We start from the raw sequence: 27,581 nt of genomic DNA, 5'->3' as shown, positions 1-27,581 counted from the left end.
GAGTCAAGGAAGGGGTGTGTAGGAGAGAGAAGGAGAGAGAAGACCAGATGCATGATGACGTTTGGAAAACGAGTGTGGGGATCTCCCTGGTCAGTCTTCTCCGAGGGTGAGGGAAGACAGGGTTAAGGGGTGGGGGGGGGTTGAGAGTGTGTTGGGTCCCCGTTATCAACTGCTGTCCGGGGAGGGCTCTCTATGCATGGAGTTCTTCTTGATGCTGTCGAGGTACTCTTGTTGTGACACGGCCAGGACCGAGGCCAGGATCTCATCATCCTCCCAGTCTGTGAGGCCTGCAGTGAACACACAGACAAACAGCCAAACACAGAAAGGTTACGGTTAACATCATAAGACTTTCCTTTTTTCCCCTCTCTTCATCCCTCCCTCCATCCATCCACCTCCACACTTCTCCAGCTTCTACCCATCCATCCCACCACCTATACAGTAGTACCCCTTCTCACTGTCAGGGCCGTTCTTACTCACACTGTCATCGCTCCATCCTTCTCTATCTCACACCCCTCTATATCCCTCCCTCCCTCATCCTCCCTGTTGTTTGGGCTCTCTGACACTGTGTATTGTAGCTACACTGTAGACTGCTATCTGATAACAGACAACAGAACTGTCCTGTCCTCACCAGACCTAATCTGGTCCTTTTCGCACAGACACACCTACTTCTTCCCATCCTCACCAGGCCAGCAGTAAAACTGCTCTTGTTATCTTTTGTTATCCTCTATTTGACTGTCAAAGGACACTAAAGTATATATATTTTTTTACACTGGTAGCCCTTTGAATAATTTGAATACTGTCAAAACGTTTCTTGACATTAAAGGACTGGCAAGTTTTGAGCGTGTGAGTGAACCTCCTGGTACACAAGGAACATGAAAATCAAGAAATCAAATGTACATAATGAATTTAAATTCCATCTGTAAAAACCACTACGCACCATATGTTCCTTCTTTTTCTGTTCCTTAACTGCGTACACTTTTATGTAGCAGTGCACACATCACAGTGTTGATTTAAATTTCCTTTCCCTTCCCCCTAGTGACAACTAGGCCATCTCTATAGTATTCTACCTGCAGTGTAACATCACCCTACACACACCTGATACTGGATCGGCCACTTATGTAAGACAATCCCGCTAGTGTTGACAACTAGCCATGTAAGGCAATCACAGTTATATAAACACCAGAAAGTGGAAATTCAAGGCATCTTCCTCTGAATGAATGAATGAATGAATGGATAGGACTGGAAACAATAAGGGCTGTGAAGGAATATATCATATGAAGGGCTTGTGTCGGTCTAGAATTACAATATTGGCACGGCCGGGAATCGAACTGGCAACCTTCAGATTACTAGCCCGATTCCCTAACCGACTGACTGACTCCCGTGCTATACATGAAGGTCATATAAAGTACCTATGAAAGATCTATAAAAGGCCATTAAAAGGTAAATAAAAATATAAGGCAATTAAAAGAGGGTAAAAAAGTCTATATAGGATCTATGAAGGGTATATTTATAAGGCCAAGGAAGGTTTTTACCGAAGGCGGTGGGTGACATCTCCTGCATGATTGCACGGTACTCCAGATGGTGACGCCCCACTCCAGCCTGGTTACTAGGACCTGGAGAGAGGAGGGGTGAGGAGGGAGCTGTACAATTCGTCCATACAACTATTATCAGGCTATCCAATGTCTATAACCTCTGGGATGGAGCGTGTGTGATGGGGGAGGGAGAAGGAGTCTTACCTGGTGCGCAAGGCGATGGGGGCTTGGGCAGGATGAGTGCAGCGCCAGCAGGAGATGGGGGCTTGGCGCTGACGTCAGGGTGGGAGTGAGAGGGGTCAGGGTTTTCTGGGGAAGGGGCGGAGCTTCGCTGGCGAGGAGATCGAGCGCTCCACTCCTCCAGACCGCTGGAGGCCGCAGCAGTGGCCGAGCTACAGGTGGCACTGGCCTTACGAGGCTGGGAAGAGAGAATGGTGAGAGGCAGTGAGTGTATGTGTGTTATATGTGTTTGAGTGAGTGTGTGTGGGTTTGTGTGTTAGATGTGTTTGAGTGAGTGTGTATGTGTGTTATATGTGTTTGCGTTATATGTGTTTGACTGTGTGTGTTTGCGTTATATGTGTTTGCGTGAGTGTGTTTGTGTTATATGTGTTTGAGTGTGTGTGTTATACATGTTTGAGTGTGTGTGTGTGTGTACCTGTCGGGCCTGCTTCTCTTGGTCCTGTAGCCACTGTAGGTAGGACTCCCTGGCCACCTGCTCCTCGATGGCCTCGTTGGTGGCCTCCCAGTCGGTCGCTCTCTTCTTGTCCTCCAGCATCTGCTGTTCGATCCACGACTCCTCCGACGTCTTGATGGCGTTCTTCATCAACGACTGGTCTGCATACTGCTGGGGGGAAGGAAGAAGAGGGATACAGAGCGGGGGAAAGAAGGGCAGAAGAAGAGGGGTTTAGAGGAAGAAAGCAGAGTCAAGGAGAAGAGACAAGGAGAAGAGACCGAGGTCAGCCGTTTGTCCACGTCAAAGTAGCAGAACGTGCAGTTCAGTGTTTCAGGAGTGGCCATGGCCCCCCTAAACCACCTCCCAGTCAGAACATCCTGTGAGCAACTAGCAGTCTTCAAAATTTCCTTTATTGCATTTATCTAAAGGAACGGTTAAGGAGGACATGACACAATAAATGTGTTCTCCAAAAGTACACTTTGTTTTCTATATCTGACCAGAAGCTTCTGTACACACATGCACAGACTGAACCTGACGCTGGCTATAGCCTTGCCTGGAAACCTACAGCTGATAAGAATCTAACAACATCAAATAGTGTGGGTGTGTTTGTTGTACTTGGACCATGGCAGTGTTCACGTGTGTGTGTGTGTGTGCTTCCCTAAACGGTACGTTCTCTCTGGATGAATGAGGCGACCTTACAGTCTGTTGTCCGTTACTGTGTCCCTACTGCTAAACACTACTGAGTAACCTGAACAGCCCGCATCAACACCCCACCACAACACAGCTCACATGCTCCAGGGTGGGCATGACCTACACAACTCCAAGTTAGCATGACGGCCTATTTTAGCTTTCAGTTTACTAGGCCAGTAAGTTGAAAGTTCTGCAGAATCCTGATAACAACCCCTTCATTTGAATCAAGTGTGTTGGAGCAGGGAAACATCTAAAAAAATAGGACAGCGGGCCCTAAGGACTAGGGTTGAAGACCACTGAACTAGGCTAAAGTAGCCTTGTCTGATCTGGTCTAGCCTAGCCAAGGGTAGCCCTATCAAGTTAAGTATACTTCACTGTAAATTAGCCTCACAGTGATGAGTTGTACAGTATTGGCTAGTCCCAGAGATAGTTTCACTTTATCTCACCACTCAGGGAAAAAGCCTGGGTTATTCTGTTGACCAACCTGATGGTGGAATTTGTATGGGTATAATGGGAGTAGTGGTCACAAAAAAACAAGAGTCTCTGTTCCCCATGAGGCGAAGAAAGTCAAAGAACGTCAACATAAGAGAGGTGTTCAAAATGTCCGCTGTCTGTTCCTGCTCCCTCCTGCTTCAGACTGGACACATCATTTGCTGAGGACCATTGGAAGTGTTCCAGTGGGGAATCTCTGGTAACCTGGCTAAGAATAGGATCAAACGAGCCCGCAGTGCGCTTGTGTTTGTGTATATTTCAGCAGACATGTCAGAGTTTACAGAGCAGTGACCTGCTAACAGAGAGAACAGAAGCCAACAGTGCCATGAGGAATGTGTCTCCTGGCTGAGGCCTGCCTTCATGCCTGCCTGCTCTCATCTCTGTCTGGGAGTGCTGCATCAGACACACACTCGGCCCTCTCTACTCCCTAAACACCACACCCTGACTCACACTCAATGCCCCCAACTTTTATACCCAGCGACTTCTTAACCATGACACACTCTGTAACCTTACTCCCTACACCCCTTCATGGATTGGATAGATGCAAAGGACGACTCCACATCCTTTCCTTACTGCTCTGATTTAAACAGGTAAAAGGGTGGGAGGCTTGGTGTGTGTGTGTGTTTGGGGGTGGGTGGGGGGAGGGAGGGGGGTGCACGAGGACCGGTACCTACCCCTGGTTTGAAGGCAGGGAGGCCCAGGCCCACTCCGATGGTGGCTTTGTTTGGGTTCACTACAGAGTTATAGTGTATGTTACGGTGGTAGCTGACTCTGATTGGCTCATCATTGTTCTGATGGATACCATGGAACGTGTTGATTGGTTCTGAAACAGAAGGTAGGACAGAATTTCAAAGGTTACAGGCACTGTCTGGTTAGTTACCCACACACAGCTGAAGGTCTGGGGAAGCTCTCACACACACACACTCTCATACAATCAATCTTTCACACACACCTGTGCCATACTGGTAGACCTCCACAGGTCGATTGTACATCTCTGCCATTGCCTGCATCTCAATGTGGTTGCCATGGCAGTTGTTTTTCCTCTTCCTGTTGATGTATGTGGTGAAGTCTTCTGTCACATAGTTGGAGAAGTAGTCTGCATTCTTCATCTGACAGACAGACAGGCAGGCAGTTAGCATCGATTATGCATTATTGACATCCAACCTTCATATTAAAAGACTAAAAGCAAAAGCTTACAGTTCCCATCACTGGGCAGTCATGAGGCCTTGCAGCGAGCGGACTTACCAAGTAGTCCATGCAGTGTTTACGAACAACTTCATGCATATCTTGGTCTCCATACACTTGGTCAGCTGCAAAGATGGAGAGGGAAAGAAAGAGAAATAAGAATGACAGGATAAGGACCGATATCAGGCAACATGAATTGTTCTGATACATTTTCTGATGAATTGCAGGTCTGACCAACAATCATCATCATCATTATCATCATCGCATTGGAAAATGTGTGTTTTAACAGCAAAGGTGCATGGGCTGTTAATGGGTATGGGTATGACTGATAGTGTGATCTGCATGATCTGCAGACTAATTTGGCGGGCTTCCCCTCAATGCTATTCTGAATGTGATTTCTGCTACTGAGTCAGATGTGAGAGTACCAGATGTAAACAAAACCTAAAACCGGTTTCACCCCACAGCCACCTCTTCTCACCCCCCCCCCCCCCCCCCACTACGAGAGCGGTATGCAAATGAGCTTCGCTCTATATTCCGGCATATCACATGACACAAGCCGCAAAGATTCTCAGAAACTCTTGGTCAACTTCCTCTTGGTTCTGAGTATGAAAGCAGCAGTGTTGAGCTGTAGCTGCAGTGCTGCAGCCGCATCCCCTCTGCTGCAGCACTGCAAGCAGGCAGCTTGGCCTTTGATCACACACCTCACATAGTACATCAGTCTTGCTGGTAACACTATATTTAGAGACCCCCCACCCTTATAGATGGCTTTTATATACTCGACTTACTGTCAGCAACCCTTTAAGTTCCCCATCCAGTAACACTAACCATAGCCTATATTTTGAGCTGCAAGGGACTGTTTTGATAGCTGTTTGAGCAAATAATACACTGGGCTTCCTAGAATGAGATGTTATCTTAGGCCCATGATAATGTAGTGAAACTTTAAGATGTAACCATTTTATTGTCTATATCCAGCTATTTATGTAGGCCAGAATCTGATGCACTATACAGACGTGTCTCCAGAGGCTGAATGGACAAAGGGATATGTGTAGGCAATAAAGAGACAATAACACTGAAGACAAAAAGCTGATTCTCTGATTGTGTTATTGAAGAGTGAGCATAAACTAGTAACCCAGATAAGAAGCAGAGGAAGAAGACTCAGGTCACATGGTCTGCTATTGTCTGACTGACTGAATTTGGGTTGAGCGGTTTCAGTTCCCAGTTCCCGGTTCCATTGCAGAGGTAAAGATGTTAATAGAACACATACACACACACGCCCCACAGTATAGGTGGCATACGCCAGGTGCTTTTATTTTTTATTATTTTATTTAACCTTCTGGGGGCGGGAAGGGGGGTTCCCCACTAATACTAATTTCTGTGTGAGTCATCTTTAGAAAAACACATTTTCTCATCTTTCCACTGCTTCACTCAGCTACGAACAACTAACCAACCACACAGACTAACAGCTATGCGGAACTAGGCCTCGACAAGCAAAACAGATCATCTACAACTAGAAGTCCAGTGTGCTAGAGTTCTGCTTTAGAAAATGACCGGCCACAACGACCACAATCAGCTGCACTCACATGACCACCTGCAACCACAGTCACACTATAGACATGTAAACATCATCAATGTCATCTTGAAAACTAGCTTCAGTACTGACTGGTACTATTAGCTCTCAGCCAGTTCCATTGGTCCGGGCTGTGACCTCTGGACTGGAGCTTAATTAGTCAACAGTCAACCAGGGAAGAAGCAGAAGAGGAGAGTTAGAGGAAGGCATTCATTGCTTAAAGCTACTGGGAAGTGACCACAGAGATGATAGGCTTCACAAGAAAGGAGAAGAGAACCAACACCCACAGAGGAAACTAATAACCGCAACAAGCCCTTCTCCTGCCGCTGGCCTCTGATAGGTCGGCCACAGTGAGTTTCTCGGAAGGGGTGTGGCCACAGGCAGCGAGAGAGAAAAGGCGGGATGGTTGGGTTCCCGCCCTGTCAGTCTGGAAGCCCCCGATAAAGTTTTATCAAATACGACAGAAGAGTGTGCGCGTTAGTAGTCAATGGAGAGTTGGTAGTAACCCCGCAGAAAGGCAGAGGGTGCACATGGAAGCACGTCATTATTGTTCTCTAGAATCCCAAGACCTGGCAAGGCCCACAATCCCCTTCACTACAGTACACACACACGCACACGCACACACTACTCTGTCTCTCTACAGTACCAACGTGTAGTTGCCTAATCCCCATTGACAGGACTTCTTTGAGTAACGAGACTGTACAAAAAGTAGAAAAGAGAGACAGAAAGAGTGAGGCAGATGGTCTGTGCCAGGTCCCACTGACCTGTGCTATTTGACCACAGGGTGACCATGTTCACTCACCACCAACTTCAAAGCTAAACTTTGATCCTCAAACATAACAGGTCAATACTGACTCAAGGATCAGTCTGAACTGTCATTGTAATCTCATTGTAATGATCAGAAAAACAACACCAGCGCTAGCAGTTGTATGTAATAACAATAATAATGTATGTATGGATATGCCCTTCACTGGTTTCATCCAGTCTCATATAAAGAGTATCGGGGGAAATCAAGAAAGTCCTCTGACCCTCCCATGTCACTTCAGTCATTACAACCTGAGACAACAGGCCCCAGGATTCCTGGAAGGATCCTTCCATGTAGCTCCATCCAGCAGTCTTTTGGAAAGCATATTGCAATACTCATTGTATCATGTTTGTCTTGTATTTAATCCATCTGTCTAATACCACCACAAAGTAGAATTGTATTTAATGTTGTTATTAATAATAGAAATCCTAGCATTGTAGACATTATTTGCCCACATTCAGTAAAAAAACAACAACCTATGGTCAGGATGGAAGAGGAGCCACAATCTGCAAGCTCCCCAGTCTTATTTCCTTCATAAGAGTGAAATACATTTACTATTAGGAAAACCAGACTAGGCGCCTTGCAGATCCTTTACTGTGGAGCCGGTCTCCCTCGGTAACCCCCCCCCCCCCATGTCTTTAATGGGGGGGGGGGGGGGGGGGTCAGAGTCTCACACGGCCACACAGACGGACAGCCTGTTTCACAACTGCAAATCTAGCTGGGAGACATCTGTATGTCAAAGTTCACTCGCCTCTCCACGCAGGGCCCTCCGCTGAGAATGACTGGCCCGGGCTGACACATCACTGTTCACGTGCTCTGGGTTTGTGGTTGTACATGTGTACTGTCACCCTTCTGAGTGAGCAATGCAAGAATGACCCTAGTCCACCGTGTCCTCGTGGACTGTGCATGACACAGGTCAGGCTTACAGTAAGGCCTGAATCATGGCATTACAACACTCCAGCTTCACCCCAACCCCCCAACCCCCCCACCCCCTTCCTCTTTACTGGAAGAACTGAGGCTGATATGGATTGTATTACAAAATGTGTGTGTTTGTTAGTGAGAAACAACTGCTGATTTTAAACTGAACATGTGTGTTATTTCATTCCAATACATCCCAATGAGTGGAATGGAAAGAGTGAGAGGCAGACAGAGAGAGATGGAGACAGTATCAGAAAGTTCCTCTCCTAAGGTCAGTCAGGGGGATATTGCAGAAGAATGGGTTTCTCCAGAATAATCATGCAACAGTGTGCGTCTGCCGTGTGAAAATGTCCAGTCCAGTCTAGCCTGAGGCCTGTTACAGTAACCAAGCCAAAGGACACCATCACCAAAGTTCAACAATAAAGCAACACAGCCGGCATTCACATGCCCAGCTCTGACATCAGCTGTGACCTCATCACAGGGTTTCAAAACAACACAAAGGGGATATCAGCCCAGACTGGCTGGCCCTCAATGGGACACCAGCAGCCCCAGCCAGGCCAGGCCAGGCCAGGCCAGGCTCTGGCAATCACATCAATGCCAAAGCCTTAAAGTCTAATTCATACGAGATGTAGGGGTGTAATGATACACTCAGCTCACGATTCGATACGTATTACGATACTGGGTGTACAATACAATACGTATCATGATATTTTGAACTACATTTTAAATGAAACTTAAAATCAATTAACAGATTCATTTCCAAAACATTAAATATTTTCAATAATTTTCTTTGTTGTACATACAATTTAGTTAACTCAGTTGAAGAGCTTTCTGTGAATTCAATGAATGCACACGACGCAGGTGCAGAGTAGGTTGGGTGTTGGTAGCTCAACCAATAGGATCAAACGGAAGTCATATTGTAAAAACATTGCAATAACTCTACGATACATATTGTAAAAATGTTGTATTGCGATATATTGTTCCACAATATATTGTTACACCCCTAATAGCAAGGTACCAAATATGGTGGCAATAGTGCTTTGGGATTTTACGCTGCAATGGAAAGGGCTGCAGACCACTGAGTTGCTGTAGGTCATGGTGCACAGTGAGCACACATCTAAGGTGGTAGGTCCACAAGAGAGCAAAGTTCAACAAAGGCAGGTTTGTGTGTCATTACCATCTTTCGCAATGGAACTGGGAAATGAAACCACTCACCCAAACAGCCCAAGTAAACACAATGACAGGTATTTGTGTTTCAACCTGCCAGTAAGTCCACAGGTAAACTTAATAACAGGTACCTGCATGTCTCCCTTCCTGCCTGCCTGCCTGCCTGCCTGCCTGCCTGCCTGTATGTAGGCGGACACACCGACAGGTATCTGTTTACAGGTAGAACTAATGTCAGGTGTCGTTAGGCATCTATGGAATGTGACAGTCCCCGAAACGCAACAAACCAAACAGGCCGACATCTAATTACTCATGGAGCTTTCAGCTTGATAGACATACTGGTGGGCCCAAAGCACAGTCCTGTTCATAGTTACACATCAGAGGTTAGGGCAAAGAGCAGACAGAACTGTGACACCAGTGAGAAGCTGTGTGTGTGTGTGTGTGTGTGTGTGTGTGTGTGTGTGTGTGTGTGTGTGTGTGCGAGCGTGCGTGCATGTGTGTGAGAGAGAGAAGGGTATGTGTGAGTGTGATGTGTGGGTGTGAATGTGTGTGTGTGTGAGAGAGACCTGAGAGGTGACAGGTAAAAACCCAGATGGGTCTGGTGGTTAGTGAATGTGCTGCTCTGACTCACCCGGTTGCCACCGAGAGTGTGAGAAAGACAGAGAAACAAAACATAGGTGAGAAAGAAGGAGAAACTATCATCAGGTAACCAACTAACAACGAGGTCCAACTGACCCTCAGCTGGTCGCAGGGGACCGTGTTTTCTGACCACACGTCTAAATGACATTTTAATCATGAATCAGACAAGAATAGGATGAAATGCACATGGCTCTTCTCCTGAGTAGACAGACAGCTCCAAACTGCGTCAGGGCTCTGCATACCTGCTGATCCCTGGCATTCCTGCCTGAGTTGCTGATCACCATCAGCACAAGTCTGCTCACCTGACACACACACGCACACACATGACCACGGGGTTTAACTAGTAGAACCACACTTTTCCAGCCAATTCATACCCATAATGAGCTGGCTCCTAGCCTGGTTAATGTACGGTGACCTACCCTGAAATGGATACAAGAGAGAGTTCAACATCAAACACCGCCTTACACCTTCCCTGCTGGTTTCAGGTGTGCAGAAAAATAACCAAGTAATAAAGAATAGAAACCGGGGGGGGGGGGGGGGGGGGGTATTTCCCTGTTCTTTTATAACATTTGAGACTTTCTTAACCTAACCACAACAGAAACTTCAGCAGTCCAGCAGGGCAGACTGTGAGATACGACAGTCACTAAAACACAACACGCTGAGACACTCTACCCTTACACACTCTTGCCGGCCAGGTGGTGAGTAACACACCTGGGCAGAGCAGGAGGTCGGGGGGGAGGTCAAATTAGTGTTTTTCAGTCAAGCACCGGCACACGGTGATGACACAGATTACACTAATGAAACCAAACCATCTGTTGCGTGTGGGCTTATGTTAGACATAGATTCTACGGTGTTGTTAACCTACGAGTCTCGTTAAAAAACATTCAATGAAATGATCAGATGGGCCTGGATGTACTAGGGATGAAGACAGAGAGAGAGAGAGACAGAGAGACAGAGAGAGACAGAGAGAGACAGAGAGAGAGAGAGAGAGAGAGAGAGAGAGAGAGAGAGAGAGAGAGAGAGAGAGAGAGAGAGAGAGACAGAGAGAGACAGAGAGAGACAGATACAGAAAGATGCCAGTCAAAGGTCATTAGATATATGCTAATGCAACATAATTATGACTACAATAGTCAAACATCTGAATGCACTGTAGGCTAGTTTCTATAGACGGCCACAGGAATGCAGCTAAAGTGTGTGAAAGGGTTCGGGGCGATCTGGCAACAAATGCTCCACCTGTGGCTGAGGAGGTGAATGCATGGTTACATCACCTCAATTCAAACCAGGGATACCATCAATGAACTGGCATGGTAACATGCAAATGTCTAAGAAGCCCTAGGGCAACAACACATTACCTAACACAAACTGTGGAAATCTGAACACACAGGTTTCCAACCTGAAATGAATCAATTATGAATATAATGATCAATATTTTTGTTAATAATGGGAAGTGATGTAAAAAGGTGGGACTTTACACTAACTGTAAACGTCCTTGCACAAACAAGAAGCAGGAGGGGAGATGAGAGGAAGGAAATTTTGACGACTGAACTCGCATTCTGTTTCCTTAGCACTTTACCAGTACAACTGATTTGGAAACAAAAACATTCTTTAGGCATTCCTTCCTTATTGTGATGAAATCAAACTAAACAGGAAGCCTTGGCTTTGTTTCAGTGTCACTCTTATGTAAGTGGATTTTTCCTGGTGCAGTCTATTTGTTTGGCCAGGTATGGGTTCCCCCCCCCCCCCGTAGGACTCAAGCTGCTAGAGCCTGGCTCAGGTTCCTGCTGGGAACTCTCACATCTAGGTCACTGGGAGTGGAAGGATGGAGAGAAGGGGGCATGGATGGATGAATGGAGTTTCGCTCTGTGCCTTAGGGTTAGTGCAGCTGAGAGAGCCTGCTGATACTAGCAGCCATTCCCAGGACTCTCTCTGTCTTTCTTTTCTGTTTCCCTTCCTCCCTCCCACTTTCCCTTTTCACTGTTGTTTTCTTTTTAGGGTTAACTCAGGTGAGGGAAAACTACTGCAGAACCTGAGGCTAACTCAGGAACACTAGGCCCCACAGAACACATTGGAAATTGTACTAACCACTAGGATTTACTTGTATATTCCACAAATGACTAAAGAACCAGGTTAACTATCTAGAATTCTTTGAACTTAGATACACTCCACAGAGAGAATAACCACTTAGAACTGTCTATATCTGTACAAAAAGCGCCATCTAGTGTAATCTACTGGAATGGGACCAAAGGAAACAACGTTGTTGGGAAAAAGCAATAGTATGTGTGTGTGCGTGTTTGAACATACGAACCGACAGCTCTGAAGAGACAGGCTCCATCCTCCTTCATCTTCTTGATGACAAACCCCTTTTTTTCCCCCAGCGCCTTCTCAAACCAGTGCTCCTGCTGGGGGGAAAAATCCCGTCAGTCAGGCATGGGGGAAACACAGATCTTCAGGTGCACAGACTCACACACGCTTTGGACATGTTCGTAATAAACTCAGAGATTCATATTCCTTAATGAATGAGGGAAAGAAAACAGGAAGGATGGAAAAAAGGAAAGATAGGACATCAGGAGCCATATATTCAATCAGGGGCCTAACCAACTGATGCTAGTCCAAACAAAGCTCAAACATATGCATTTAGTGCCACCATGTGGCAAGGCAGAAACATCATTGACAAGGTAAGGCCTAAAGACACACCTGTGAATACACTTGGTTCTGTCTTGACAATATTGTTTGATTCCTTAGGCCAAAAATACTGCCAAGACAACGCACAATTCCAGTACAGTACTATTTCTGATTGCATTGTTTTATAATTGTTCACAATGAATTGGATAAGCTTGATTTTTATGGGCTGTAGCATATAATTATACATGTAAAGAAATTCGAACAAAATGTTGCCGCTGGTTTAATTTCCTTGGTGTGCAAAAGAATAAATACAGCCTACAGCTTCAGGTGTGACACATTATTGCTGTCCTATATTACACAGCTAATGGATACAATAAAGTAGACAGCATTGGTCATTGAATAAACATTTACATTTAGCATGTACCTTTACTTAATTTAAGTTTCGTATATGTTTAGTGTTTGCACCTCCCTGCCACAGTAAATTCTGTGTTTGTATAACATACATGGCGAATAAACCGAATTCTGATTTCTTGAATGCATTGACTTCCAAGGCTGTGTCTTCCACCAAGCTGATAGTGCATTCATTGTGCATTTGTGTGTCTATGGGAAATCTGAGCACCAGACTGCTCATCATGACTCCGGGAGAGTATGCAATTGTCAGGTTGTACGGATAACTTCAACAGACTCATTTTTCTATTGAATCTAAAACCTTCCAACCGGAGAAACAGCTGCAGCAGTGATCTATATCTACAGCACAGCTCAATAGCAGTTGTGTTATTATTTGATAGAAGTTTGCTACCACGATCAACTAAAATGTAGCTACAAATAGATGCAAACAAATCTGAATCTGATTGCCCATCATACTGTTATTAAGACAATATAAACATGCATTTACATTTTCCATTAGATTGCTCTTATAGTGTTTACGTCTTCCACAGAAGTTAAAAGCCGTTTTGATACTATATGGAATAATGACGATAAGTCAATATGTCCCAAGCTGATCTTGTGTTATTAAACTGCTGTTCCTGTATATGACTGATGCTTGGCAGAAAGTAGTACTGTGTATTCACACTTTGCTGAACATTTTTGCATATGCAGATCATCTATTGGGGCACCTAAAACTTAAAATACAGTGCTGTTGTTGATCAAGCATTTGTGATACTGACAACACGTCATTGGACCCATGTGTAGTAACACAGAACCACCCAGAGACAAACTGAACTTGTACCTGCACATACTGCTATACACACACCTCCCTATATCAGGCAAATTCTGGATCAGCCATATAAAACAATAGGCTATGTTACACCATTTAGGCAACTGTTTGTGAGACCTATTTTATTTCCATCCATCTATTTGCACAGGCTACGGCATAAACAGACCTAGCCTAATCCTATGATCTTGCTCAAGGGCTGAGATGAGACACATTGAAATAAATACCTACTTCAATGATTACAATAGCAACATTTCTAAATATGAGCCATCTAGACCGCTTATCTTTTTTAGCAATAAGGTAAACACGCGACTGAGCAAGAATCAAATTAGAGTGATATCCGCTGTCCTTTCATGGTGTCATTCACTCTTGTCTAGCCTTTCTATTGGCCGTCTACTAACAAGTAGCTGGATGGCTAGCTAGCTAGCTAGCTAACTGGTCATCAATTTTACCTGCTCGACTGTGGCTGGGTCTTCGGACTGCAGTCTAGCGGCATTCTCGTACTCATCTTCACTATTGTAACCCGCACCTTCTTCCGAGTCGGCACTGGGACCCCCTCCACCACCTCCAGCAACACCGGGTGTGCCACCCCCGGCCACCCCACCACTGCAAGTGGCTTGTCGTCGCCGTTTACTCAGACCGGGCCCCGAACAGCAACTACCGATTCCTCCACCGCAGCCGACGCTTCCTGACAGTTCTCCTCGTGTTCCAGCCACGCAGGCTATGCCTCCGGCCACGCTCCCGTCTCCAGGTCCGACAGGAGAGCCTGAACCCCCGGGTGGAGGGGAGGCCTGCTGCGGCCGAGAGCTGGCCTCGTTCCGTCTGTCCTCCCTTGTCGAAGGCGGAGCGGCTTGGTAAGACCATGGCGGCGGCGAGGCCCTTGGTCTCGCACCTGTGCGACCTCCATGCGGATGCTGATGTGGGTCTGAACTGCTCCTTCTGTCAGTCTCGTCAGGGTGGTCCGAAACACCGACGCTAGAGTTCGGTTTCTTCTTCGGAAGAATCGTCATGGTTGTCTGTAAGGGAGGGGGTCAAAGGGGTGACGATTCTTCCTTTCCAGATTGTGGTCAATTACTTCTAGCTTTAGGCCGTCCGTTTTATTCGATATTCGACCTAAAACTCTTAGCTAACAAAAAATATCAGTATGATATGTTATTGGCTTGGTTTTCGAGCTTTAGGTGAACAAAAACAAACCGTCTCCCTCTTCCCGTCCTCCAAGCTCTCCAGTCTCCACAAAACATCAACACAGATCTGACGACACACCAGGACGTCACTTCCCTATTGCAACTGCTTTTTTACTTTAGACGTTTTCGCCTAGCGGTTGTTCTGCCTGGTAACTATTACATGGGAAAACCAAGATGTGCTTTGAAGATAATACGGGAGAACAAAGGATTATGTCAAACCAAACATTATTTCTGCATTTGTTAGTTCTTTATATATCGATAAGAGCTGGTCACAAAGACAGGCCTATGATACGGGTGTTTGCTTCGTTCTATTTGCTAAAATATGCATATAATGGTAAAAGATAATTACATTATTCATAATAATAATATGGCTTAAGCGCCGTGAGGTGTTTTTTTCTACGGACAGAATGTAATGATTTATAATGTGTATGTGTGTGTGTGCTTAGGCTAGGCTATGTAGGCCTATATTTGTCTTCTATTAGCTACATTTTAGGACCAATTGTGTAGCCTAATGGTCTCGCGTAGCATTGGAATTAACTTAAATTATATTGCTGGAAATATAGCGTGGTGTACAACTGTTATGTTCCATCCAAAAATAAAAGGAGACGGGAGAGTTCAGACAGTGGGATACAGAAGTTTATTAATTTGAAATCTCCGCAGACACAGTCACCCTTAACAATAGACCACACACTCACACGTAGTGCGGTTGAGTAATATACTAAACGTCGATTGAAATATAACAATAAACTTCATGTTACAAAATACCCTGCATACCACGTCTGTCAACTCTTATCTAATTAAATAGCATATCATATACTACGGCATTACAGAACAGGACACTGCGCTGTTTCAGTCTTCTACCGCCGGAGGGAGTTCTTACACCTGGTAACATCTCATTTCCAAATTCACCCTGTTTTATTAGTCTCGTTTTACCAAAGCCTTCTCGTTTATTGTTGATCAAAATATGTATTTACCAGCACCTGTGGAACAATAGGCTATAAAATCATCATACACAGATAATCAAATTAATAATTATCTAAATTAAAATCCTTGGCTTTGATTGTACACCTCTAACAGAAGCGTGGGATGTAATCTCACTCTCCATTATTGGTTACGAAATATATAATACATAAGTAAACGTAGCAATAACAGTTTAACCCAATAAATAACTCCGTTGGATAATACAATAAGCATAAAAAGAGATTCCCCACATGAAATTGTAATGCCCAAAACGTGTGTTTTCCTGAAGTAGTATGAGTAGTCTGGTACTGATGTTTTGGTTGCTGGGGTACATTTGGTTAGGTGCATTGCACTTTAAACAGATAGTCCATCTTCACCTGGTTAACTGCTATGTAGTATGACATACATGGTTTAAAACAGTCAAGAAACAAGAGTGCAAAGACATGCAATGAATTACTGCTTTAATGTGCAACCTCTAACCGATATACTCAAAACATCTACTTACCAAGTAAATTAAGTGTTGAAGTGGAGATGACAAAAATTGAGCATTTAAAATGTTCACTGTGTGAGTGAAGATACACTGTGTCAAGGTGACCAACTAACTGTCCATGCAGTGAAAATAAACCAGAGTCTGCATAACGCATCCTGATCAATGTTAGTTAGAAAGGTTATTAAGAGGTAAAGTTACAGTGAAGGGAACTGATCAAAGCTGCATAGGCTTACATGTAGATATCATGAAGAAACTCTTTCTGCAGAAATCAAGGGAAATGAATGGCTAGTGAAAAAAAACATACATGTACATTCAGACGCCGTTTCTCTATTATGTGTAACAATAACAGCAGTGCTCGCTGTGAAAGCACAATAGCATGAGCCTGACTGCCATTGCAGGCTGGCTCATCGGCTAGGGTCAGGTTTTGTTAAAGCTTAGTTGAAGATGTAAGTACTGGAACTGCTCATCCATTGGAGGAGAGGAAAACGCAAGAAAACAGAACCGTTTATACGTGGTCCCTTTCTCCTCAATTTGTTCGGAGAGATCACTGATCTGACACGGCTGTACAGCTGTGTAAAGAACCACATACTAAAACATACACAATCATAACAGGTCAGATACTTTCATTTTCGAACAGCAGAGGAGAAGAAAACAAATAATGATCTCCTTACATCTGTGTTCTTGGCAGAGAGGACCAGGGATCCCAGAACACAGGAGGAACATGCAAGTTGACATGCAAGAGATCCCACCACAACCAGACTCTACCTGTCAGCATGAGTGGGCAAGTCAGAGTTCTAGATTAAAAGGTGCTCTCGCTCTGGGAAAAATTCAACGTGGTGTCATAAATATTGCCTGTGAAGTGAATTATATAAAGAATTAAAATATAGAATACATGCGGTATTAGAATGTATTTCTGTGGAGGTGTTTGGCCACTTAGTAATAGTTGGCCTGCTGCACACATCTCCTTATATAAGAAAACAGCTTTACAATAAGATGATTATTCAACAATATATCTAAGTGTGCTTGAGAGAAAGAGCGTAAGGGAAGGATAAGTGAGAGATTTGCAGTCTAAAAATACGTATCTTTCACAATGACATCTTACTCTTAAATCTGAGAATCAGAAAAAACTAGATTAAATACACAACAGTTCATAAACGTCTTCTTGAGAGTAAGTAGTCTCTCCTGCAGTCCTCCACTACCACATGTAAGTCTTGGAGGTGTCTATCTGCGACCCAGGGGGGTCCACTGAGCCCTCCTTCTCTTTCTCCGCTTCACTCTCCCAGAGGTTGATGAGGGGTGGGTAAAGCTCGTTGAGGGGGATGGAGGTGGCGTGCTGCATGTACTTCTTCAGGGAATGGTGGCAGGACTTCTGTTTCACCCTCCGGCCCATATACACCACCAGGAGAGCCATAATGCAGATGGCAAACAATGATCCCATCACGGCCGCCAGCGCCACGTTTGCAGGCTGTGCCACCATCTCCACAGCAAAGCTGGCTTCTTTGGTGGTGATGTTGAGACAGGAGCGCTGGGTGTGGGGCTGAGCAGAGGCGTAGGCGGCAGCAGCAACGGTCAAACAGACCCGGTACTCAGTGGAGGGCAGCAGGTGTGTGAGGTTGTACTCCTGTACGTCCACGGGCACCTGGGCACTGTAACTGATCTGGGGGTTGTGAATGCTCATGGTGGCACTGGCCCAGCGGGGCTGGGGCAGCTGGGGCACCTCGTGAGCCCCCACGGAGGGAACAGAAGAGGATGGGTACAGCTTCCACTCCAGAACCACAGACTGGGCATGGATGATCTTGGCCAGAACCACCAGGGACCCAGTGGTGGTGTTGACTGAACCAGGGCCCCTGGATGTACCACTGCCACTCACCCTGCCATCCTGCCAGTCTTCCCCCTTCTCCACCCACACAGAGACACTGCGTGTGTCAGCACCTTCGGCGTTCCACGCCACACACGTGTACAGACCTGCATCCTCCGGTTCCACGTGAAGAACCTCCAGGGCTCCGGGTTCCTGCAGGTAGTGCTTCCTCCTGCCCCGCCCCTCTGCCATCCCCAGTCCTCCTGTCTCAGAGGTAACCTTATCCCCAGTGGGCGTGACCCAGTAGAACTGGGGGGCCGGGTCGGCCTGGGCCCAGCAGTTGAGGACCAGAGGTCGTCCGGCAGTGACGTTGAGCTGTGGGGGGAAGGTGTGTGGAGAGATGTGGGGGAGACAGCTGTTATAGGCCGTACCCACATTCCAAATGCCACTCACTACTTCCTGCAGGCTGTGGCCTACCAAGTGGGGCGGGGACGAGCACAGTGTCATCTGGGACTCTAGCAGCTTGAGGGAAGAGCGGTTCCCCAGAGCCGGCCCCCAGGTGGCAAGGCAGTCACACCTCAGGGGGTTGCTGTGCAGGCTCACCTCATCCAGACTGGGGAAGGACGACAGCACCTCGTGAGAAAGCAGGCTGATGTCATTGTTGTGAACCAGCAAAGTCCGCAGTCCCCCCATGTCCGTGAAGGCCCCCCGGTCAATGTAGGAGAGCCGAGGGTTGTTGTAGAGCTCCAGCTTGGCCATCTCAGGTAAGCTTGAGAAGGCTCCTCGCTCCACTGCGACCAGCTCTTCCATGTTGTTGAGGCTCAGCTCCTCCAGATGAGGGAAGTCATGGAAGTCTCCTTCCTGGACACGGGTGATGGGGTTCTTGTTCAGATCCAGAAATTTTAGGTTGGGGAGGAGACGCAGGGCCTCCCTGGGGACAGATGTCAACTTGTTGTCGAAGAAGGAGAGACTCTCCAGGTATTCAAGACCTTGGAAGGCTTCAGATGGGACCTCCTGCAGCCCCATTCCGGCCAGGACCAGGCTGTGGAGCCTGGAGAGGGGATGGAAGTTCCTATCCTCCAGACCCAGGATGGGGTTCTCTCCAATCATCAGGATCTCCAGGTTAGGCAGAGCTTGGAACCAGTGGCTGTCTATGGCCACCAGGCGGTTGGAGTTGAGGTGCAGCCGGAGGAGATTGGTCAGGCCTGTGAAGGCTTTGGGCGCAATTGAGGATATCTGGTTATGGTTGATGTAGAGCTCCTCTAGATTGGCCAGGTCCTTCAGACAGAAGTCCTGCAGCTCCGTCACTTGGTTCTCTTCCAGGTACAGGGTGACCAGCTGGCTGAGGTTCCCCAGCCCAATATCCTGGATCTGGTTGAAGTGGTTCTGGGAGAGGTCAAGCTCTGTCAGGTTGGCCAAACCCTGGAGCTCCACGCTGACCAAGGAGATGTTGTTGCTCTGGAGAAGAAGGACCTGGGTGTCTGCAGAGATGTTCCAGGGAACTCCACGGAGGTGCAGTTCATTGCAGTCAACTGTCTTGGCCTGGTGGTAGACTGACTGGGGGGTGTACCAGGGTCGTGTCTCACACACACACTGGCCTGGGCAGGGGGTGTTTGGGCTGGAGCCAGGGCTGGGGCTGGGGTTTGGACTGGGGCTGGGAATGGTGCTGAAGCTAGGGCTGGGGCTAGGGCTAGGGCTGGGGCTGGAGTTGAGGCTGGAAATGAGACTGAGGCTAAGGCTGGAGCTGGGCATGGCACTGGAGCTGGGGCTGGGGACATGGCTGGGGCTAGCAATAGGGCTGGGGCTGGGGCTTGAGCTAGTAAAAATGGGTCTGGCGGTGGCGTTGGACTGAGGGCTAGAGCTAAGGCTGAGGTTGACGCTAGGGAGAGAGGTAGAGCTTTGGCTGGTGAGGTTGCCGAATGACACAGTCACCAGACAGAAGGTCAATATCACAAACACCGCCAACAGGGGAGATCCCATGGTGCAATGCAGGTAGGTAACCCTGACAACGGACAGATGACTTCCTCTAAGAGGAGGATGGAGGTGGGGTCATCTAGTCCTGTAAAACAGACAAACACAACAAATAAAGATTAGTGTGTGATGACAAATATTTCTAGATTATTGATTCCAACTCTCAACAATATCTTGTTTTTTTTACAGAAACAAAATAATGTGAAATTAGACGTCAAGTCTACAACAGCTAACAGAAAGGGTATCTCACCACACACACAGAAAGAGGCGAATTAAACTGTCTTTATGCTCATAGCATGTAAAACACAGCGCTCCTTCCAAGACAACGCCCCAGGGACTCGTAACTATAAGAAAGAAAACACTGTAGAGAAAACTAGACACAGGGCGTTGTTGCTCAGTAAATCAGCCTGACTAGGCAGAAAAAACAGCTTGTCAGTGTGGAGCCATTTAGGTGTCAGTCAGGCAGTGTTTGGCTGGCTGGCTGGCTGGCAGCTTGCCTCGCTGGCGCTATGGTAACAGTCAGCCACATAGTCTCTACCTGCCCACATACTGGCATGGTGGCTGTGTTTACCATTGACATCATCCCTGAAAGAGGCTTAGAAGTTTGGCCATGAGCCAATCGGAGCCTTAAGATGTCTCGCTGCTGCCTCAGTGATGCAATGTCATGAAACTCCCACTCTTCTCCTGATCTACTCCCCCTTCTCTGTCCCCTTCTTCCATTATCTACTCTCCCCTTTCCCCTCCAAGGTGGAGAAAAGTTTCTGTACTATAAACATCATTATTGTGTCCATCTAAAGGTTGTGACTACCCATCCCCCTCCCTTTTCTTGTTTTGAGTAGATCCAGCTCTTTTTGCGCCCAAAGACCCAGACCTCCTGCTGTCACAGTTGCCGTTTCCACATCCAAACAGCACTGGAACAGCCTCATTCAATTATTTACTCGCGTGTGTGTACATAGAAAGGTCCAATGACAAATCAAATCAGCTTCCTCACAAAACCCAAGCCAGCGTGGATATCCCCAGATGTGTTCTCTCCTCTCCCTGCTCAGCCTTTGGAAACACACGCGCCAGTGATAGAGCCTCGTTTGAAATCCTCAGAACAAATCCCGTACATGGAACCCACATTGCTGTGCAGCCGACTCAGAGCAGACTCAGAGTAAAGACATGGACATGAAAACTAGGAGGGCATAATTACCCTGCTCCTTTCAAGTTCTGCTCACAAATTGACTCCCTAGAGGGTTGCATCAGGCTAGAGCTGACTGAGCTGTTCCAGGTCTAGGGGCTGGGGCCGGGCTGTACCGGGTCTGAGAACTGGATTGGGTTTGGCTGTACAGGGTCTAGGGGGTGGGGTGGGGCTTTACCGAAAAGACCAAATGGATGGAAGGAAGAGAAAGAGAGAGACGGTAAAAGAGAGAGATAGAAAGACATAACAAGAGAGGCAGAGAAAGAAAATGAGAGAGTGAAAATATATGATGAGCAGCAGGACTGGGACATGATACTGAGTGAGCAGCGCTCGGATGAGCAGCGCTCGGATGAGCAGCGCTCGGATGAGCAGCTTGCTCTCTGTGATCGTCTTGGGCCCCTGTCTGCGTCGGTCCAGGATGTGTGACAGTCCCCAACACGCCTGTCTGATCACATTAGAGGACCAGGGAATATGGGTACACACTTACTCCACCCCACCCCTAGGCCCTCTGGGAAGGCAGTAAATAGGGCCACCTTTCCTGATGCCATGGCAACTTGACAGGAAGAAGTAGATGAGCAACCCCTGCACCGCACTCTGACTGGCTGGTGCCCAAGCATCAGCTTGTTGCCCTCGGATTCCATCTGAGACTGACTTGCTGGGCTTCCCTGGGAAGAGACGTAGATGTAACAGCCAGCTAGGGTTGAAATATATCACCTTCTAAAATGGTACTAGGTCAGAGTCTAGGTGACTTAAGTCAATAAACCCAGTCCTTAAAGGAACATTACACAAATTACATTGCTCTCTCTCCAACTATAATCAATCTTTCCTTGTAGGATCTCTCTCTCTCTCTCCCTCTACAACATCTCTTGCCCCTATGAGAACAGTTCTCTTTTGTCTAATAATCTAATCCAGAATGTTAGACTACAGCCTCACAAATTTGCACTTGTATCGAAGGCAATGAAATATTCATGGTTGCTGTATCAATTATTGAGTGTGCTGCAGGCAGGTCTGTGTTTCCCTCCCTGCATCCTGCCCAGGGAGCAGCACAACAGCAGCTGCTAATTGGTGTGACAGAGACGGATCCGGAATTACACAGTTTGTCAACACCTCCAGTCCAGCCCCCTACATCGATCTAACAGACACAGCCACAAACACACACAGACATAAAAACATCTACACACACAAACATTCACACAGACAGACATAAAACACACATACCAATAAACATCTCTTTACACAACCTTTCCTGCATTCCATACATGGGCATGTCGTGCGTAAGTACAGCAACCAAACTCTGTCTGTTGTCTCCTTGGTGACGTGGTACCTCCAGGATTCCTGATCGTTCCAGCACCCGTCACTGACTGACTGTGCTCATAAACATTGCTGCTACCTGGCCCCCGCAGCACTGCACGCTAGTGGGAGAACAAATAAGTGAAGTGCTGCCATTTGCTCTGGGTGAGAATGAGTCTCCCACTCAGGGACTCACTCGAGTAGGCGTGAAAACACTCACTGTATCTCTCTCTCGCTCTCTCTCATGCCTCCTCTCTCTCATCTCACACTCTCTCTCCCTTTTCTCAACCCGTTCTCTTTCTAACTCTAACTGCTATCTCTATCTCACACTCTCTCTCATTCCGTTTTCCTAACTAACTGCTATCTCCATCTCACACATTCTTTTTTTCTCACCCAGTTTTCTTTCCCACTCATATTGTCATTTCTTTCTTTCTCTCACCCAGTTCTCTTTCTCACACACACATACGCTCTCACTTTCCCTCTCTCAGTCTGTTTTTATACCCACCACCTGGTCCGCCCACATATTGTTGAAGATGGGTGCAGATGCCATCTGAACACAAATATGCCATCTCTGAACATAATGTTGCCAACTGAGCACAGCAATGCCATCTCTGAACACCATCTGCAAACAGGGGCACTTAGTAGAATCATCAAACCAAGCCATTTCTCAATGCACCAACCAATTCAACCATACTCAACAATATCTTATCTCCTCCTTCCTGTAAATGCAAAATTAATAAAATGTAATGGATTCCAGACCCGCAGGGAATAAGAGGTCTAATGTCTAAAACTTTTAAGGATTTTTAAATATATTTTTATATGAACACCCATTATTCATATATCTCTGTATTCGGTAAGATTATTTGGCAGATATTTTTAATAAGAACATTTAACATGACTTAAACTAGTTCTGTTCTCCAGGACACTACTACAGCAGGTAACATTGTTTAAGGAAGCCGGTTCTTCTTCTTTATCTGCCGCTCTGTCTTTCTCTCCCACCATTACAATTTCTCCTCTCCCTGCTCCTCTTATGTCTCCCGCTCTCTATTTCTATGACCCCCCCCATCTCCTCTCTATCTCTCTCTCTCTCTCTTCTGGCTGCTGTGAGATTGTGAATGTGACAGCCCAGTGAGGGCCAGAGATGCACATCACCAGGGAGATCTTCTGAAGGGAGAGAATTAAAAGTCACTCAGGAGAGGAGAGCAGTGAAAAAGAGAGGAGAGCAGGGTGAGAAACTGAGAGTAGACAGGAGGACGGGGTGAGAAAAGCAGAAGACGGGAAGAGAGAAGAGGAGAGGAAAAGAGGAAGAGGAGAGGAAAAGGGGAAGAGGAGAGGCAGGTTCATGGACAGGCTTGGCTCCGAGCTCTTTCATCTACGTGTGTCCAGGGACTCAGAGGTTCTCCTCCTCCCACAGGCCCAGCTCAGGCTGACTGAACATCTCTAAACTCCTCCATCTAACCCACACAGCCTCTGTAGTACCCGCCTCTACTCGAGAGGACTCCAGTGCATCCCATTGTTTCAGTGTCAGTGTGTGGGAGCCTGTGTGTGTGAACTTTATCCATACCTGCTTGTACAGTCATGAATTAGCCTGACTCGTCAAATCCTAATGGTCAAAGACTGGCCAAGACTACATGTGCTGCTAGTGTCACTTCTTATACCATCCCCACAGCACAGGGGAGAGAAAACGCATCTAAAGAACCTTCATCCAAGATGAACACTAAAAACACGTCTGACCAGTCATCACTTAGCTCAACAGTTCTCTGTGGGAGTCCATGACCAGATCTCCTTGAAGGGGAATCTTCATGTATGTAATGATCCTAAGCTGAGAAACATCAAAGAGTTCAGCTAGCATGAGGCTCCTGGTACCCATGCTGAAATATGGGCCTGCATTTCAATTTAACTAAACAGAGTCTTTTTTTAAGGGAATGGAATTGTATGTATGTCAAAGGCATAGATCTTTCACAGGGTCACCTTCCTTAACCCATCACGGAGGCTGTTCAGTGATAATGATGATTTAATTGACCATGATTTCCCAAGCGTTTCTGAACTTGCATGCTAAGCGCACAGCAATCCCCTGGCCGTTCTAACCAAGAGATCAAACAGATGAGGCTTGAGGAAGGAGAAGAAAAGTGATCCTATTGGAATGCCAAGATATCCAACAGAAAATGATTTGATGAGTCTACATTTAAGTAAAGAATAACCGCTCCTGCTTGTCACTTCCATCTAGTAAAGAGTAAAAGGCATGTTAGAGGAGACTGTGAGAGGCAGTAGTTTATCATTGGAAGGCCAAGCTTTCTCCTCAGGCAGGCTCCACTTTGAACATCAGGCTGAAGACAGGTTGGCTAAAGCATCAATAACCTGGTAATGGATGGAGTCAATGTGAGAAATTACACGATACATTTGTAAAATACTATACATCTGATTTCTCTCTCACACACAGGTCGGGTAGCCTATACAACGATGCAGCAATATTATGAGTATATTTAAAGGAAGTGATCAATATATTGTTTTTATAATTCACATGGAGATGCTCCACCTGGTACGATAAAAAAAAATGCCTAGAGGTGAGTGACGCCCTTCACCTACCTTTAGCAAATGCAACCGTCAACACCACATCCAGTTCCTCCAAAATTTCGTCGTCACCTTGAACAATATATCACCACATAGCTTCCCCTTTAGCAGAAAAAAATCTCCTTTTACAGTAAATTAATCGTTCACCAATATTGCATTCAAAGAGAATACTCCGAGCTATGTAAAAAAAGAAGCCTTAGCATCAGTGCGATACTGCCCTTCTCTGTCTGTATTTGAAGCTCTCTGCCCGCTCCACGGAATACGTCTCTCACGTCCTCCAGTACCTCGTCTTCAGCCAATAGGATTATTGGGCCACGACTCTCCTCCAATGGTAGATAGGGAGGATGCTGTCAGGCTTTCTCTCCATCAATGATGTAATGCTCTAGTTTCATCCTCCTGACTTGATGTTTACCGCTTATGCAGCACTGGGGATAAGACAATGTTATAAACCCAGTGTATCGTTCTGACTTTGATTAGGTCATCCACTTTCAGTAGAGGAATAATAAAACCTCCTGCCAGCTAAGTGTAGTGAGCTCACCGTATTCCAGAGAACCGTAGAACACGTGTTAAAATAATGAATATTTACTGGTATGATATGTTACATTGTTAGAATCAATATACAAATATATGCAATTGAATTATTGTTGTTGAATTTGTTAAGAGTTCAAATATAAAGGACAACAATTTGTATTGCCACTATAACCCACACTTTAAAATGTACCTGTTAAAGGTAAATGTACACAGGCTGAATAATAATAATTTCTGTACTTCAAATCAAATTTATTTGTATAGCCCCTTTTACACGCAAGCATGTCACAGAGGGCTCATAGGACTTGTGGTCCTATGAACATACTGCTATCCCAGTGACCTAATTGTTGGCATTTTAACATGTCTCTGCCCTCTGTTAAGCCAGACAGGGTTCTGGCTGGCCCGGCCATGTCTTTGTGTGTGTGTGTGTGTGTGTGTGTGTGTGTGTGTTTGTGTGTGTTTGGCAGATGTCCAAAGCTCTCATTTCTGATGCAGATCTCCCAGTTAGCTTAGTGGCAGACCAGAGACTCTTCCAGCCCTATGGTGTGGCCGTATGTCAACACATATTTACAGCATGTTTTTTAATGTGAACACATGTTCAATTAATGTTCGTCCTGCTAACAAAGATACTGCTGCATGTTTGTGTGTGTGTGTGGTTGTGTTTTGCCCATGTCTCTCATTAAAGTTGTGGATATACCAGTCTACATTTTCAAAAATTAATATCCAGCTAGGCATGGATCAGACAGTGATACTGGGCATAAAAACTGTGACAGTAACTGGATTGGGAAGTTTCCGACAGGATTAGATCAGATCAGATGAAAAGAGATATTAGATTTTCAGCTCTGTTATCCCCCAGTAGCTCGTCTCAACTCAATTTGAACTTTGACCCCTGGTTAAAACAGGAGCTCCCATGGGCACAAAAAATAACAAAAGTATAAAAAGGTTTCTTTCCTTCCCTCCCCTTCCTATTCCGCTAAATACTACAATCAGTTTCAATAACAAAGGAAAGGAGCTCCGTCTTGTCTTTGTTGTCTGATTACACCAAAGTTGCTTAGGTTGCACCTGATGCCAACGTTTCCATACACTCCTTCCTAGAGAAACGTCATGTGGGAAACCTAATCTCAGCCGTGGTTCGATTAGAAGACATTAAGCGACAAGCCAAAGATCACCACCACAGCGAAAAATAAATAATATCTCTGGATTCAGCATAGGTCTATTTGTGTATTGTGACATATTGCTAGATTGCTTAAAACGGTCTAATACATTGTACTGTATAAATATCTTGGGCATTTTCCCAAATTCTCACTTATTGTAAAAGGGTATTTATAGGAAACTTCATGATAACTCACACAAGTGCTGAGTGCAGGGAGACAGTAAAACTGTGGCCCTGATTCTCCTGCTGTACATGTGATACTTGGTGCTGGACAGTGTGTGAACTGTTGATATGCTAATGTTGATGTGAGATGTGAATCTTAGGAGCAGAGAGCTTTTAGTTAGCCACACCTCTCTCCAGAACACCCCCCCCCCTTCCCAAAACACACACACACACACTGAGTGGTTAAAGTGTGGCATGTCAGACCTGGCTGTCTAGCCCTCAGTTTGGACCCATCAGAATGAAAAACAATCACATCCCTTGAAATCCGGGATTAAGTTGGATTAAGCAAGTATTAAATCGTGGGTGGGGGAGCAGGGACAGGAGGTGGGGATGGGAAGTGGACGGGGAAGGCAGGAGGGAGGGAGGATGCATGTCTCTTCACAGCACTGGGTGGCCTCAGACTGCTGCTGAGAGACAGTCACGTTGCATCTGACACCAAAACATCTAAAGGCCCTTAGATGTGTTGTGTGTGTGTTTGTGTGTGTGTTTGTGTGGAGAGATGCTCATGTTTGTTTGGGATGTGATGCTGCCAGAGCTTTAGATGCTAGAATAGTGAGATGATGATGAGAACATGAACACACAGATTAGCTCAGTCCTATAAACAGTCCAACAGGGACAGTCCAAACGTACAGTATGCATTTAGGGATGTATGGCTATTCCCTTAGGTAATTAAGAGCTATGTCCCTTAAATGTTTCTGCTGAGTCAGTGTTGTGCAGCCATAGTTATTATGGGA

At 46.0% G+C, this 27,581-nt stretch overlaps 2 protein-coding genes across 7 annotated transcripts; both read right to left on the bottom strand.

Annotated features, from left to right (window-relative positions):
• Positions 1 to 127: 127 nt before the first annotated feature.
• On the bottom strand, positions 128 to 14,772 carry otud5a (OTU deubiquitinase 5a). 4 transcript variants are annotated; one of them, XM_062459846.1, is made up of 9 exons: positions 13,953 to 14,772; positions 11,971 to 12,064; positions 4,633 to 4,697; positions 4,340 to 4,496; positions 4,062 to 4,210; positions 2,188 to 2,376; positions 1,737 to 1,950; positions 1,533 to 1,613; positions 128 to 287 (listed from the first exon to the last, which is right to left on the bottom strand). In XM_062459846.1, exons 1-9 carry the CDS (start codon positions 14,508 to 14,510, stop codon positions 166 to 168), a joined length of 1,629 nt encoding a protein of 542 aa, XP_062315830.1. In that variant the 5' UTR covers positions 14,511 to 14,772; the 3' UTR covers positions 128 to 165. The 4 variants fall into 4 exon arrangements, with proteins under 4 accessions (XP_062315830.1, XP_062315833.1, XP_062315831.1 ...); XM_062459849.1 differs by having other exon boundaries at positions 11,971 to 12,061; XM_062459847.1 differs by having other exon boundaries at positions 2,188 to 2,373; positions 13,953 to 14,771.
• Positions 14,773 to 15,302: 530 nt separating this feature from the next.
• si:ch211-180f4.1 (uncharacterized protein LOC100144405 homolog) lies at positions 15,303 to 25,199 on the bottom strand. 3 transcript variants are annotated; one of them, XM_062459843.1, is made up of 2 exons: positions 24,960 to 25,199; positions 15,303 to 19,991 (listed from the first exon to the last, which is right to left on the bottom strand). In XM_062459843.1, exon 2 carries the CDS (start codon positions 19,910 to 19,912, stop codon positions 17,330 to 17,332), a length of 2,583 nt encoding a protein of 860 aa, XP_062315827.1. In that variant the 5' UTR covers positions 19,913 to 19,991; positions 24,960 to 25,199; the 3' UTR covers positions 15,303 to 17,329. The 3 variants fall into 3 exon arrangements, with proteins under 3 accessions (XP_062315827.1, XP_062315829.1, XP_062315828.1); XM_062459845.1 differs by lacking the exon at positions 24,960 to 25,199 and adding an exon at positions 20,895 to 22,040; XM_062459844.1 differs by lacking the exon at positions 24,960 to 25,199 and adding an exon at positions 20,154 to 20,644.
• Positions 25,200 to 27,581: the final 2,382 nt, after the last annotated feature.

This window comes from Osmerus eperlanus, chromosome 4, assembly GCF_963692335.1.
Source record: "Osmerus eperlanus chromosome 4, fOsmEpe2.1, whole genome shotgun sequence".
In the NCBI taxonomy this organism is placed as follows: Eukaryota; Metazoa; Chordata; class Actinopteri; order Osmeriformes; family Osmeridae; genus Osmerus; species Osmerus eperlanus.
Note: the sequence above shows the minus strand (reverse complement) of the source record. Positions and strands in the feature narration are given on the sequence as shown.

Coding starts and splice junctions, on each gene's coding strand:
- otud5a (XM_062459846.1), bottom strand. CDS start 14,510: ATGACGATTCTTCCGAAGAAGAAACCGAACTCTAGCGTCGGTGTTTCG. Junction 4,698..11,970: donor CTGTCTCTTCAGAGCTGTCG/GTTCGTATGTTC, acceptor CCATCTTTGCAG/CTGACCAAGTGTATGGAGAC. Junction 4,497..4,632: donor AACACTGCATGGACTACTTG/GTAAGTCCGCTC, acceptor TCTGTCTGTCAG/ATGAAGAATGCAGACTACTT.
- si:ch211-180f4.1 (XM_062459843.1), bottom strand. CDS start 19,912: ATGGGATCTCCCCTGTTGGCGGTGTTTGTGATATTGACCTTCTGTCTG.